The sequence below is a fragment of the Megalopta genalis genome, chromosome 4 (genome assembly GCF_051020955.1).
Source record: "Megalopta genalis isolate 19385.01 chromosome 4, iyMegGena1_principal, whole genome shotgun sequence".
Taxonomy (NCBI): domain Eukaryota; kingdom Metazoa; phylum Arthropoda; class Insecta; order Hymenoptera; family Halictidae; genus Megalopta; species Megalopta genalis.
The window spans coordinates 12,132,567-12,148,083 of NC_135016.1; the positions used below are offsets into that span (position 1 = coordinate 12,132,567).

At 44.1% G+C, this 15,517-nt stretch overlaps 2 protein-coding genes across 2 annotated transcripts; both read right to left on the bottom strand.

Annotated features, from left to right (window-relative positions):
• Nucleotides 1-7,163: 7,163 nt before the first annotated feature.
• On the bottom strand, nt 7,164-13,340 carry LOC117223188 (malate dehydrogenase, mitochondrial). The gene is made up of 6 exons (XM_033475361.2): nt 13,181-13,340; nt 12,812-13,107; nt 11,796-12,053; nt 11,589-11,718; nt 8,597-8,799; nt 7,164-7,692 (listed from the first exon to the last, which is right to left on the bottom strand). Exons 1-6 carry the CDS (start codon nt 13,338-13,340, stop codon nt 7,654-7,656), a joined length of 1,086 nt encoding a protein of 361 aa, XP_033331252.2. The 3' UTR covers nt 7,164-7,653.
• A 342-nt stretch (nt 13,341-13,682) lies between these two features.
• On the bottom strand, nt 13,683-15,084 carry LOC117223193 (cytochrome b5 domain-containing protein 1). The gene is made up of 2 exons (XM_033475374.2): nt 14,444-15,084; nt 13,683-14,363 (listed from the first exon to the last, which is right to left on the bottom strand). The coding sequence occupies exons 1-2, from the start codon at nt 15,074-15,076 to the stop codon at nt 14,037-14,039; spliced, it is 960 nt and encodes a 319-aa protein (XP_033331265.2). The 5' UTR covers nt 15,077-15,084; the 3' UTR covers nt 13,683-14,036.
• Nucleotides 15,085-15,517: the final 433 nt, after the last annotated feature.

Sequence of the window (15,517 nt, forward strand, 5' to 3'; positions counted from 1 at the left end):
CCGGTATCGCGATGAAATTCATCGTTAGGATCGAGGCGATCCCCGTCGTTAATATTATCAAGGCCGACCGGTGCGCTCACGGCAAAAAGATGGATCGTCGCTCGAAACTATTTAACCGGTGCATTAGTCACGATCGATGTCTCATTAAGAGCTCCGGGTTCTCGAATCGATGCGCGGACGCGGTGAACCCGAACGTACTCGAAACGAACCCGAACGAACCCGCTAATAAGCCGCAGTCGCGGTACATTATTTCGAAACATATCGAAATATTCTGTTATGCGGCTCGGCCAGGTGCTCATACCGGTATTATACCGGTATTATACCGGTATTTTTTTGTTCTCAGTTCTAGCATTGAAACCCTTATGCAAACCGTAATACAGAAATTCCGGTATACGGAAATACCGGTATATTTCTAAACCTTTACCGGTATTATTCTCAGTTTTCTCATTTCGATCGGGAACATTAGAGTCGACCGCGAACGGAAATAATATATCGTTCATAAGGATTTTTCATGTATCGTTTGCATAAGGGTTTGGATAGCTAAACTACGTACGAACGATTTTCCTGGTAACTTTTGGCATGGCTGAACAGACAGGACTGAAATAGTACATTTTAATAATAATAAATTTTTAAACGACGTCAATGTCAGGACTGCGGAATGTCACGAGGCTCTCATCTTGGACCGATAATGTTTATACCATTTATAAGTGACATTCTTACTTGCTTTTAACCTTTTAGGTACGGCTGAATTCTGTGCGAGGCTATTTCTCTGGACGGCAGAGTCTGATACTGTATATTCTGTCTGTATATAGAGGGTGTCCCAAAAATGTCTCGCAATCCAAAAGTGGCGGGTTCCTCGGGTCATTTGAAGCAACTTTTTCCTTTACAAAACTTTTCTCCGAGGCACCATTAACGAGTTATTAACGAAAAACAGTGACCAATGAGAGGCGAACTCAGCTGGCGCGAGACGGCCGAGCGCTCGTTGGCACAGTCTGTAGATACTCTATGATAAAGCGTATACCACTGGTGGCCTTTGCTTTAGAGACTTAGAGATAGAGGCACCGCAAAGAAACCAGGAACATTAAGTTACATAGCAGATGCATAGGAGACAGACTTAAGAATAATAATAAAAAACTATAATAAACTGTTAATTTTAGCGACATTTTTAGCAAAAGTAATCATAACGTTTACAAAAAATCGATCTACACTCGCACCCCAATCTATCCGGAAATCCATCCTACTAGTCTCAGTAACTGGTCCAAAATTTTGCTATGGACCTAGGGGGACCAGTTACTGAGACTAGTAGAATTGGTTTTCCTGATTTTTGGAATCTGTCCGAAAATCCATCCCACTAGTCTCAGTAACTGGTCCACCTAGATCCATAGCAAAATTTTGGACCAGTTACTGAGACTAGTGGAATAGATTTTCGGGATTTTTGTCATCTGTCCGGAAATCAATCCCACTAGTCTCAGTAACTGGTCCACCTAGGTCCATAGCAAAATTTTGGACCAGTTACTGAGACTAGTGGAATTGATTTTCAGGATTTTTGGATCTGTCCGGAAATCCATCCCACTAGTCTCAGTAACTGGTCCACCTAGATCCATAGCAAAATTTTGGACCAGTTACTGAGACTAGTGGAATAGATTTTCGGGATTTTTGTCATCTGTCCGGAAATCAATCCCACTAGTCTCAGTAACTGGTCCACCTAGGTCCATAGCAAAATTTTGGACCAGTTACTGAGACTAGTGGAATTCATTTTCCGGATTTTTGGATCTGTCCGGAAATCCATCCCATTAATCTCAGTAACTGGTCTACCTAAGTCCATAGCAAAATTTTGGACCAGTTACTGAGACTAGTGGAATTCATTTTCCGGATTTTTGGATCTGTCCGGAAATCCATCCCATTAATCTCAGTATCTGGTCCACCTAGGTCCATAGCAAAATTTTGGACCAGTTACTGAGACTAGTGGAATTGATTTTCAGGATTTTTGTCATCTGTCCGGAAATCAATCCCACTAGTCTCAGTAACTGGTCCACCTAGGTCCATAGCAAAATTTTGGACCAGTTACTGAGACTAGTGGAATTGATTTTCGGGATTTTTGTGATCTGTCCGGAAATTAATCCCACTAGTCTCAGTAACTGGTCCACCTCGATCCATAGCAAAATTTCGGGAGGCGACCGAGCGAATGAGCGAAAGCGGCCTTCCTTCGCTCGTTGAAGCATTCGCCTTGCGCCAACCGAGCTGTCCTCTGATTGGTCAGTGTTTTTCGTTAATAACTCGTTAACGGTGCCTCGGAGAAAATTTTTGTAAAGGAAGAAGTTGCTTCAAATGATCCGAGGAACCCGCCATTTCCGGATTGCGAGACATTTTTGGGGCATCCTGTAGACTGTTGTAAATCGTCGTGAAGAGAAAAGAAGTGTGAAACAATGCGTATGAAGACGATTATTTGATTCAAACGATGAGCAAGTGAGCTACTAGAGCAAGTCATTATAGTGGCACGTCGTCCAGAGAGATGACATCCGCGAAAGCCACTATAGTGGCGTGTCATTCTGAAAGATGACATCCGCGAAAGCCACTATAGCGGCGTGTCGTTCTAAAAGATGATATCCGCGGAAGCCACTATAGTGGCGCGTCGGGCCTAAAAGGTTAAAATCGGACAGCAAATTTAACGCCTACCGGCAATCGCACTAGAAAAAGATCTAGAAGAGCAAATTATTAACCCTTTGCACTTGAATGGTGACTCTGAGGCATCACTGAAATCGTTATATCACGTTCCAAAATAATTTTTATATTAACAAAGTCTAGATTTAAAAAATTGTTGGAAGTGTAGCTGTTGTACGAGTCACCAGAAGACTCAATTTCATATGCATAAAATGCACTTTCTCACATCAAATGAAAATATAAGACTATGAGTCAGTAAAATTATTTTAGATTTAAAATTAAAATGGCTTCGAGTGCAAAAGGTTAAGAAGATTGCTTTTGAGGATAATGTGGAAAAAGTTTTAAGGAAGACGTTGGAAAACAGAATGGAGCGCAGTAGATTGAGTGTTTCCTTTCATCGCATCCGGTATCATTGTTCATACCAAACCGTGGAAACAGAGATCAGTTTTATGTGTCTATAAATGATTCTGATAAATCGAATTTTATAATCTAATTACAATAAAATAAACATAAGCATTGAAACGGATATAATAACTTAAAAAGGTGGGAAAGTAGTTTTAGCAGGCCTACGAAAGATTGCTATTTATGCATCCGGGATTGGCAAGGCTGGTGTTGCTAGACGCCGTCTGACATATTCATCGTAAAGCTTGACCTTTTTTATGGTGTATTTACTGGGGACGTTTTGTCATGCGAACCCTGTTTCTGTTATTTATAGCGACTTGAACATTTCATCTCGGTGAAATAATGGAATTAACTCGTGAAAATTTTCATGCGACGATTTACTACCACATTCGACGTGAATTATCGCGACGACAGTGCATCGATCAACTCACTTTGACTTTTTGGCGATGAAGCGTCAACTAAAAACGCCGTATATCACTGGTTTAGTGAATCGAATCGTGGCCGTCGTCCGCTCACGGACGTATTTAAAGAAGGTCGTTCAAAATCGATTGATGGGCCAGGAAACATCAATGCTGTGCGCGAACTGATCATGCAAGATCGTCATGCGACATACCGTGAGATCGAGCCATCCCTAGCCATTAGTATAACAAGCATACGTAAGATATTACATTAATATTTAACCGAGAAATAAGAAAAAACAACCAGCGACGCAGAATCATTCTTCACCATGACAACGTAAGATCTCACGCGTCGGACCAAACAACTCAATATTTAACCGGTCGAAACATCGAATTGATGGGTCATCCGCCGTACATCCCTGATTTGCCACCTAATGATTTGCTCTTGTTCCCGTCCGTGAAGAATAAATTACGTGGTCAACGATTTTCGACGCCAGAAGAAGCGGTTGATGCGTTCAAAATGCACGTTTCGGAGGTTATATACACGTTTCGGAATGGAAAGTGTGCTATGAAAACCGGTTTAAACCTATGCAAAAGTGTATTGACCATCGCGGAGAGTATAGTAATTTCTGGCAGAAATGTTCGGAGGTCGGAATTGAAACCGGCAGATCTGAGGATACTGATTGTTCGGGCCTCGCGGCTCGTTTTTATAGAAACTCGGAGCAATCGGCAAAAAAAGCAGCGACCTGCATGCCGGTGTACATTAATATGAATACATAGTAATGCTAGAATAAAAACGATGACTTAACTATTTTATTTCTAATTTTTTGCCATGATTCGAAGGAAATTCGAAGGCCACGTGACACGATTCGGAGACAATTCGAGAGGCACATGCCACCATTCGAAGGCAATTCGAAGGCCACATGACACGATTCGAAGGCAATTCAGAGGCCACGTGACACGATTCGGAGACAATTCGAGGGGCACATGCCACCATTCGAAGGCAATTCGAAGGCCACATGACACGATTCGAAGGCAATTCAGAGGCCACGTGACACGATTCGGAGACAATTCGAGGGGCACATGCCACCATTCGAAGGCAATTCGAAGGCCACATGACACGATTCGAAGGCAATTCAGAGGCCACGTGACATGATTCGAAGACAATTCGGAGGCCACATGACGCGATTCGAAGGCAATTCAGAGGCCATGTGACACGATTCGAAGGCAATTCGGAGGCCACGTGACGCGATTCGAAGGCAATTCAGAGGCCACGTGACACGATTCGAAGGCAATTCGGAGGCCATGTGACATGATTCGAAGGCAATTCGGCTACATGACACAATTCAAAGACAATTCGGAGGCCACGTGACACAATTCGACGGTCACATACCTTGTAGCTCTGCGGTTTTTTTTACCTGACTTACACTCAAACAAAGCATTTTCTGTTGTCTTCCAGGAACTCCATCGACCTTAGCATCAATGTAGCAATAAATTACATAGGTTAGGACAGAGAAATTCACAGAAACCTGAAATTTGGCATTTCCGGAAGAAATTACTATACATATTGAATGTATGTATATTGAAAAACAATAAAACCATCTACAGTGATAAATATTTGTTTTCTTTTTGTTTTACCGGATACATAAATAGCAACCCTCGTATCACGGAATAAGCCGAGTGCCCTTCGAATGCCCATTGAAACTGCAATTGTGTTCTCTTTTATGCAATATTTCTATGCAATATTATAAATGTCAGAACCAACATTACATTACTTACAAGGAAGGGTTCTTAGACGTCTGACTCCGATTGCTCTGGTTCTCAAACATGTTACGAGGTAGCAAAAAACAAGAGATACGTATTTTTTCACATTGTCCCGCTTCCATATTTAGAGGGTGAAACCACCCCTAGAAGTTTATAAGATGAAATATGCATGATAATTTAAAATTAGCTTAAGAATTGCGATCAAACTCTGTGCAGGGTGTTCGAAAAATCGTGGTACAACCGGCAAGGGGGTGATTCTACATGCAAAAATAATTCGAGAAAGAGAAATAACATTTTTTTATTTTAGGCTCCGTATTTTGCGAAAAATTAAGTTGAAAAAGTGACACTATTAAATAGGAATCAAATGGCACGTCTGCTCGTGATATACCAATTCAACTTCTCGTCATATTACAAACCACGCGAATTTGACGCATCTTTCAGCTCAGTTTTCCCGAGAACGGAGACTCAAATGAAAAAATGCTATTCTTCTTTCTCGACTTATTTTTGCATGCAGAATCATCCCGTTGCCGGATGTACCACGATTCTCCGAACACTTTGTATAAATTTATCCAGCCGTTAACCGATAACTCGCGATCTCTAGTTTGTTTTCGAAAGGGCTTTCTTCCCGTAAATGAATAAATCTGAAATATCAAGCGATGCCTGCGATCGAGAAACAAATCGACGGTTTTGCGTGCGCCGCGCGCGATTGGGGAGAACTCGCCGAGTTAGGTGAATAACTCACGAGATAGGGCTGTTACATGGAAGAAACGCGGATCGGAGCGGTGCGGCGCGGCGCGGCGCGGCGTTTATACAGCTCGTATTATTATACTGCTTGGCCGCCGTGGCTAAAGTTGAATCGCGTCGGAATGTAGAGAGTTTAAGACTCGCTTAGAGAGGATTTGCGATAGGCAACACCCGCGCCGAGCGGGGCCCGGCCGAGCCGTGCCGTCCTCCCTCTTCTTGGCTTCGCAATAATCCCTTCTGCCAAAGAGTTGCCAGCTGCAGTCGTCCGTACCTTGTCTGCAGTCGCGGCGCACACTTGGGAACACCGTGGCGTGTCGGGAATGCGGAAAGGACGAGTTTCTTCTACTTTTGTTGCGCGTATCTACCTGGTAACCTGAGCCGCGGTGATGCGGTGGCTCTTCGAAAACCGCGTCCGCTGCTAGAATCTTTCGAGACCAGATTGTATTCGTGTTCTTATCAGATCCAAACACTTCCCTGGTTAGGCGACTCTAGTTAAGTTGCTCGCTGTTACACGTATAATAAACGAGCAGCCTCGTGCCTTCTGCCTTCCCCCTGGCTTCTTCCATCGCGCGACGGAACCGGTGCGGATTTCTTACAATTAGACCGGCACCGTTAGAACCGGCCCAGAATTTCGACGTGCCGGACGTTTCGACGACCGAACCGGCCTCGCCTCGCCTCGACGATTCTCCAATTTTCCCCGATTTCTGCCGATCCTGGCGCCGATTTGCGCGAAAATAAACGCGCCCGTTCGCAGCACGGACGTCCAGCTCGCTCATAAAGCAATGCTCCGTAGAACGGATCGCTGCTACCATTACGATCGCCATTAACTATTTTACAGGTTTATCGTGGCTCGATCTCGAGTACGGCGTTTCGCTTCGACACGATGCTTCACGGTCTCCCCTGCTTTACGAGCCATTGTTTCGATTTTTCTCGCGTACCGGCCAGCAGCACCGGCAACTGCAACTGCAACGGCAACAGCAACGGCGGCAGCAGCAGCAGCAACAACGACAACAACAACAATAACAGCAGCAGCAGACGGCAGCGACAATAGAGACGGCAGAATTTTCGGCGGATCTCGTCTAATCTTTCTGTCTCGAATAAATTGATTTCTCTCGGGTTTGTACGCGAGCGCGCGCCAGCTCCGATTTCAACGCAGCCGAGAGAGCCTTAACTCGATAAATAAAGCAGCCGGACTCCGATGGAAGGCTCCTCATTTTTCGAGTCCATAATGAAACGAGGTTAATTCCAATAGATGGAACACACTGGATAAGATCGTAAATCATTCGAAGGTTACCTCCCGCGTGCCTCACAATAACTATCGTCAATAATGATCACCATGAATGAAACGGCGGAGGCACAGCGGGTGAAGAGAAAAAGAATTACAGACGGAATTTCAAGATCGGCGAACCAATTCTCTTTTCGGTCTCTTTTCAGTCTGCTGTGCGGGCACGCGGTGCCGGGGCCGCATACGTTCGGCCCGTGTACCACTTTGATAGTCGTCGATAAAGAAAAAAGCCAGTCTGGCTAACTGGACTGGCCGACTTTGCTCATTAGAGTACACGTGGGAATTAGCGGCGAGAGATTCTCCGGCGACCTATAAAATAAACTCCGCAGCCTTGTTTGTGAAAGTCACACTCGAATTCATCGGCGCGTTCTATAATTCCTGCGGAAACTACGGCGCCTTCTACTTCCCTTCGATCGGACAGGTTCCGAAAGCGAGATCCTGCGGAACAGCGAACGGTTAAAGGCCGATTTACGTCTCGTCGGCACAGCCGCCAAACGTTTACGGAGCGATCCGGTTCAGACATTTTCATTCAGTATTTATATCATTAATCCACGAAAGGCAACGACAGCTGTGTAACAACTATTTCGTTTAACGTACGATTCCGCGGCTATACGGTGAAAAACGCGGCAGATCACAATTTCAAGAAATTTCAGTTGATGCATTCATTGAACTATATAGAATTTATGAATTGATCAGAAAACACATCGTGAAAATAACTCAAAAAATTGTGCAATCCGAAACGCTGCTAATACGAAGCGTTGGTGATCGGAACATTAAGCGACGATGTCTCGAAAGTGACAACAGATGACTTGCGGCGTTCTTTCTTGCAGCCTCGGAATTATCGGTTAAAAATGTTTACACATTTATATGATAAGTAGAAGATCCGTGCCGCGTGGCAATATTATTAGACGAAGAAGAGGCGAGTAGAAAAAGGAGACATCATTTCGCTGTCATTTTCGCTGTTAAAGAAGAGAAAAAGTTGTCGAAGAATTTTGTACATTATCATTATTGTCTTCTCGATTGAGAAGCTATAATTCCTTACTAACTCAATGAATTTTTCGTTACGCATATTGAATCAGATTGCGTCGCACGTCCCATTTTTAACGAGATTTTTGCCTGAACTTAATGAACATCGTACGAACGTGTGTTACCGAGATGAAACATTGTTCCCGAGAATGTCTGAAACGCGCCGAAATAATCCGCGACGTTACGCATAAACAATTGAACCTTTTTACCAGCAACAATGTCTGTCTGAACCGAACCATTCCGCAAACGTTCGGTGCCCGAACGGATGATACAAATCGGCTCGGGCGCGTAAAATCGCGGGAAAATCGAAAGTTACCTCTCCGAGTAGAATGGCGGATCTTAAAGCGGGAATGGCTGCTTTCAGGAGGCTGCACTCGTAATCGTTCAGAGGCGGAATGCCTAAATGCCTTTGTATGCCATCCGGGCCCAATTCCAAGGCGGAAGCAAAATATTGAATTTCTGGTATCGCGCAGGATCGGACGTAGGCGTGTTCCACGACGCCGCGTTGATGACGCAAAGCTGAACGAAAGGGCAACGAAATGTAGGGGAGAACTGCCGCGAATGGGACACGTATCGAATGGGACACGTATCGAATGGGACATTGTCGTTACCTCGAAAATTTGGAATTTTGTTATAATTAAATTATACTCGTTTTGCAACTGTATTGTGCGCATTTAATCACTCGTAATTTGGAACCGCTGCCATTTAACCAATTAGTTGTCGCAATCTCTTTTAAAAGTTTATAAGTTACTGTAATTATTAGACTGCGATTTGATGCATTCGTGACAGGAATGAGTAGCTGCTATTTGTAACAGCAAAAATATTGCAACAGTTGGAAAGTGCTAATATGGACAATTAATAATGGACAATTATAATGGACAATTTGAGAAGAGAAGATACGATTATTCCGCAAAGCTTGGATAATGGTATCTCCTCTTCTAAAACTGTCCATTTTTGTGCGCAATCTAAGCGTTAATTAAGGAGAATTTTTCATTCCAATAAACATGCTAAGGGATGGAAGAAATTCCAAAATGGCTTCCGTTCCTCGCACTAGACGCAGAAAATATTTATCCTGCGGGAAAATCCGCAGTCTAGTAATTATACTTAAATAGAACACTGTTATAAAATGTATAATTAAACAAAGAATATCAAAGTATATATCCTCCTAAACCAGTTACAGTAATGTCTCTCTAATTGACGCTCAGCTTGAAAAGAAAAATGAACAACTTGGGAAAAGGAGGTACGATTACTCGAGTTTTGCACCTCGTTTTTATAATTGTTGATAATCTGCCGCTATAAAAACGAGCCGCAAGACTCGATTAATCGTATCTCCTCTTCCCAAATTGTCCACTTTTGTGTACAATCTGAGCGACAATTAGGGAGACATTACTGTAGCTGTTTTCGACGAGTATACTCGCCATGAAAAAATGGCAACATTTCGTGTTACGGTCTATCGTCAAGACCTATGCCAGGCAATTAATTTTTTAATGCTCGAATGTAATATTTTTCCTGGATAAATAATACTTTATGTCGTTACATTGTCTCATTCGGTGTAAGCAATCGATGAACGGGACGAAATGCACTTCGTAAAACAATTGAAAATAAAGCAAAAAGACGTAGAAGAAACTTCTTGCTTCGATGCATTCTCATAGCAAAACAACTGTCCGAATGTTTCGAGTTAGAATTAGGTAGGTCGTTTAACACGTTGAATGCCACTGGGGTCACCGGTGACCGGCACTTAACTTGACGGTGACGCCATGGGGGCCACCGGTGACCGGCGCGCCCAAATTGATAGAAATATATATAATTTAAAACAAATGTTGTTTTGTCCGTACGTTTGGTTAGTCGCCTAACGTACTACTGTGATCAAAAAGTAAGGTGAATTTGTTTATAAAATGTAAATTCTTTGTTTATTCTTCCAAATCAATTTCATCCCCTTCAAAGTAATCCCCGTCCGATAAAACGCACTGTTTCCGACGCTTTTTCCAGTCCTCGAAACAGTCGGAATAGTCTTTTTCCGGTATAGCCTTCAAGACCTTCTTCGATTCGGTTTTTATCTCCTCAATCGTGTCAAAACGGCGTCCCCGCATTGGCTTTTTGAGTTTGCTGAATAACCAGAAGTCGCACGGAGCCAAATCAGGCGAATACGGTGGTTGCGGAACGATATGAGTCGAGTTTTTGGCAAAAAAGTCGCGAAGAACCAATGCAGTATGACATGGCACCAATCGAGACTTGACGCGTTTGAGACACAAATCATCCTTCAAAATGGTTTGGACTGAGCCAAATGATATTCCAACACTATCAGCGAGGTCTCTCATTGTCAGTCGACGATTTTCAAGCACCAAATCTTCGATTTTTTTGGACGTGGCCCTCGTCGGTAGACGTTGATGGTCGTCCAGAGCGCGGTTCGTCTTCAACGCGTTCTCGGCCCGCTTTGAACTTGTTGTACCACTTATAAACGTTTTTTTGTGCCATAGTTTGATCACCAAAGGCCTTCCGTAACATTTTTAACGTGTCCGCACAAGAATATTCGTTCCGCAAACAAAATTTGATGCAAGTTCTTTGCTCAACAAAATCACCCATTGTAAAAATCGAAAAATTCACTTTTGGTTGTTTACAAAAACACGTGTAACTCGGAGATAATTAAACCTTTTGACAAACAGACACTTGGCAAATGTTACAGACAGTCCTACCAACCTAGGAAAAAAAAATTACCTGCCTTCCTAATGCCCGGAAGTTTTAAATGACAATTTCACCTTACTTTTTGATCACAGTAGTACATGCGCGACCGAACCATTGTACGCTCGATTCGCGCTTCTTACGGCAAATTAATGACGTGGAAGGGTCTCTAGTAGTATTAGAGAACTTTATTTTTTAGGTTATACTCTCTCTGCGAGCGCTGGTGGAAGAATGCTCTCCCAACGCTGGAAATTCGTGGAAGAGCACCCGTGGATGGAGGTACATTGTTTGTTATTGGTCAAGGCACGAATCACCCCTTGAAGGGGGGTGTCTGCCTTGACCCTTGTTGGGGCCTGAGAGGGTTTTTCCCCAATGTTGGGACCTTTTTATGGGTCTTTGTCTCTGGACGCAACAAATGTCAATATCTAAAATTTTGTATTACTACCATCGTCAATTCAAACAGTGGCCACTGTCGCAATTAACATGTCAAACATGGTTATACACTGTAACTTATCTATTGCAGATAATATTTCAACATTATATGTATCGCATAAACCGGCGTGGCATTCAACGTGTTAATTTGAAGATAGCTCGTCTTTGAGCGACTGGTGGGATGCGCGTTCGCGTACCTTTGCAAAGAGACATGCAAAATCTAGCTGCTCCGAAGGCCGTGGCAATGGACGCGGTACCCTTTGCATCCAGTTTCGATATTTCTTCGTCGATGGATCTCACGGCCCTTGTTAATCTTCTAGCTTCTGCCTAATCGATTAATCGATTAACTACCGAGCCGACGTGCTGGAAGAAATCTAGCGACGAGTTAACAAGACGCGGGTAACCTGGGATATCATGTTGCAAGGTTTCGCCCTCGAAAAAATCGGCACGCACGTCTTTGAACAGCTGCCACCGATCATGGGTATCGACACGCATTCTGGCTCGACACCTACAACCTCCGCCAGCAAACTATTCGCCCTGAGACAGTCGAGGCTAATTACGCCAAAAAGACGATTGTACTCGTGGACCCCGGCGCTTTTGTACATTTCCATGGCCAGCGGTATTAAGCTGTTTATCGGATACATTGCCACCGCGACCATCGCCTGAGAAACGAGAAATCGATGTACCAACGATAGTTCGCGAGATCCGCGAGACAAGCCCCGCCGAATTTAGGCAAGAAATAAATTTGCAAAACGCGTAAGGAAACCCGGGAACCGGCCGCGGCCGCGGGAACGGCGGAGGATCGATGCGGCAAACATCCGTGTCCTCGTCGGGATTGTCACGAAGAATGTCGAAAACAGCCGGCTTGTAATTAATGAAACTGCGAGGGCGTTAAAAGCCGAGGTCGACTGCTACGCATAAGAAGCGGCCGGTCGTATGCGGCGCGGCGTTCCGCCATTATTCGGTCCCGTATCGCGTACTCATTGTCGTGCGCGTATAAATTTAACATGAGCAGGGTGGCCAGTAAAAGTGACTAATAAGGGAACCGCTAGAACGAATGTTGATTCACCGATCCGATATACGTACGTACGTACGTGTCGCGGTAGGAAGCTCGGGGATTAAACAAACAACGTCGCTTGATGCCGGCTAGTTTAACGGTAGAATTAATTGAAGATGAAGCGGTAAAAGGTTTCCTGATATGCAGTTTAATCAAAGGAAATCGCAGATTTATGTCCTCATTATCCCGGGTTTCTTACGGACGATATTGCTCGATAACGTTCGTACACATGTCCACCCAGATAAGTGAAATTACCGCGGGGGGGGGGGGGGCGGATCGTTAAGAAACGGGTAGCAATAATCGTTTGCATATTAATTTCTACCAACATTGTAATGCGGTTTCGAATGAGGAATGCCGGTTTACCTGGGGGCAATATTTAATGACGTTCGGCAGCAAGTCCGACAAAATGTCGGCGTTGCGCCTCAACACTTCATCGGTGCCCGGCTCTTTCTTGATCATTCGATCGGCAACGATCATTACGATTTTCGTTCCTTCGAGCGTTCGCTGCAGACAGGCTTCCGAGGAGCTGCATGTGCTAACCTTACACTTCGTGTCGATGTAATTCAAATCCCATGCGAGACCGTGTGTGCACGTGCTATCGTAAACGGCCAGTTCGTCTATCCAAGACGATCGTTTTAGAAATAACGACAGATAACTACCTGCGGCGGAGACAAACGCGATACGTGTACGATGATAGAAAAGTTTCGGCCGGGTGTAACCTAATCTATTTACCGGTTTTACTGGCTGCGCCGAGGATCGCTACCTTCATCGATTTCGAAGAGAAACATCGAAACTGAACTGGCAGCCGTATTCGTGGAGCGTTCTGTTCGATCGTAGAGTGTAGAAGCCTTGGAATCAATTTTCGAGATACCAGAACCATCGACCGAATCATATTGAGTCATTTTATTGGAATTATGAAGATACACTAGATATTTTGATATCGGAGAAGTATACTTGAGACGCTTGGTTCGAGATAGAGCTCGACGCGTGATCGATTCGATTTTTAAGGGTGGCTCGGCGAGAAATGGCCGAAGCGAAGGCTAATTATCGCGGAACGCTGATAATGAACTGCGCTTAAGGAAATGCAGTGATGTAAATAATCATAAACTCAAAGTAATTTTTACATTTTTACTAATATCTCGACGAAAACCAAAAAGAGATCATATTTATATATATGAATATGAAATGCAGTGCTTAAGGGAATGCAGTGATATAAATAATCATAAACTCAAAGTAATTTTTACATTTTTACTAATATCTCGACGAAAACCAAAAAGTGATCATATTCATATATTCCTATTTTCTATTTCTAATATAGAAAAATACGAATATGTTGTTTCGTTATATTTTTGTTTAAATATCACGGAAAGGATACTTTCACCCTTTGGTGGTACTTTTACTTTTTACTTGGAGCGTATAATACCGTACGATTACATCAGATAGAATTTTGGATTAAAGGCGTGTCGCGGCAAGAGACCGTGGTGCCATCTGTGATGCGATATTCGAGACCGTGGGGACGATACCGTAGGAAACTTTCGTTCTAGAGAGAAACAACATTTTTTCCTCTAGATATTTCCCACGAAAATTTCTATTCGTTTTTCCCGTACTCCCCTTTAGGAAGTCGCTCGTCCATGTACTGCTCGTTCACGTACGGCTCGTTCGCGTATCGCTTTTTTACGTATTCCTCTTCGCAGATACACTTATCGTTGTAATAGCACATGAGACAAGGGACGTAGTAATCGTCGGGAAGGCCGCACGCAACGAAACGATCACGTTCGTCTGGAATGCCGTTCTCTGTTAAAGTCGAGTTCAGGTCCAGCTCCTTTCCCTCGAATTTCCACGTGTAATATCTGCTTCTCGCGTTATAAATAAGAGCGCGTTTCTGTATACGTTGAACGGTGTCCTCCTCGCAAACCTGTACGCATTTCGAATTCTCGTTAACGTATCGATCTCGGACTGTTCCCGTTCGGACGGGGACGAACGAGCCCTATTTACCATCATCACGATCTCCGTGCCGGTGAGCGTATTCAAAATTCGACAGGGCCGGGGATTTACGGTGAGACAGCCCTTCTTGTACCTTTCGTCGAGCCACCAAGGGCATTTGTCCAGTGGCCGCCAAGAGCTCGCAGGAACCACGTGAGGAATTACATCCGGTAATGGGCCGTGAGGACAATAGGGTACCAGAACTCCGGTAACGGGGTGCACGTGATATTTGATGTCGTTTGTCTCGTGATCGAACCAGTGACTTATATCCTTGCCGGCGTGAGCCAATAACACTTGAACCTCTCTCCTGCCAGCCGACTTCTTGCAAAGATCAGTCAAATCGTACACTCCGCCGTTGTACGAGACCCAACAATCAGCCGCGCTGTTATGCACCGCCACTTCCGACGGTAGATAATATTTCACGCGAACGATTTCCGACCCGGTTGGAACGGAGACCGACGCTCGAGGCACCCTCCCTACGCTGGAAACGGATTTATTCACGAATGACATTTTCCTAAGATTCTCCGGAGATCTCGTTAGACGGCATTGACCACCTGAACTCGTGTCGCAGCCACGGTCGTTGCGCACAGATATCGCGTTGTCATTATTTGGGAATCCTGACACTATTCTCTGCATCGTAATCATTCGGAAAGGTTGCACGCGATTCCGTTAAAGCTACCTATTCGTACGCGCGTGCTAAAATGTTGCAATAGGTGTTTCTCTTTAAAGTTAACACTCGTTTCGATATACATTCGGCGTCTGTGATCTCGGTGCACGGGTCGTTGTTACTTGGTTTATTGATTATTGCAGTTGCCGCTTTTACCCATAATGTTATTGCATTCTTGGGAGTGTGTAGTATATAAATAGATAAAGAATGGTAAACGAAATCCTAAAGCATACCCAAAAAATATTGCTCAATAAACGCCGTTCTCTGCTAACTTCACGGTGTCTCCATTCGATAAAATTCCTAGCCGGATCGGAGGAATGTTCGATTCCGACGGGACTCGTCCATCGAAGGAGCTCTAATTGGATGGTTATTAAGGTATTCGCATAGTGCTTGCGTGCGGTTAACGTCCGAGGAAAAAT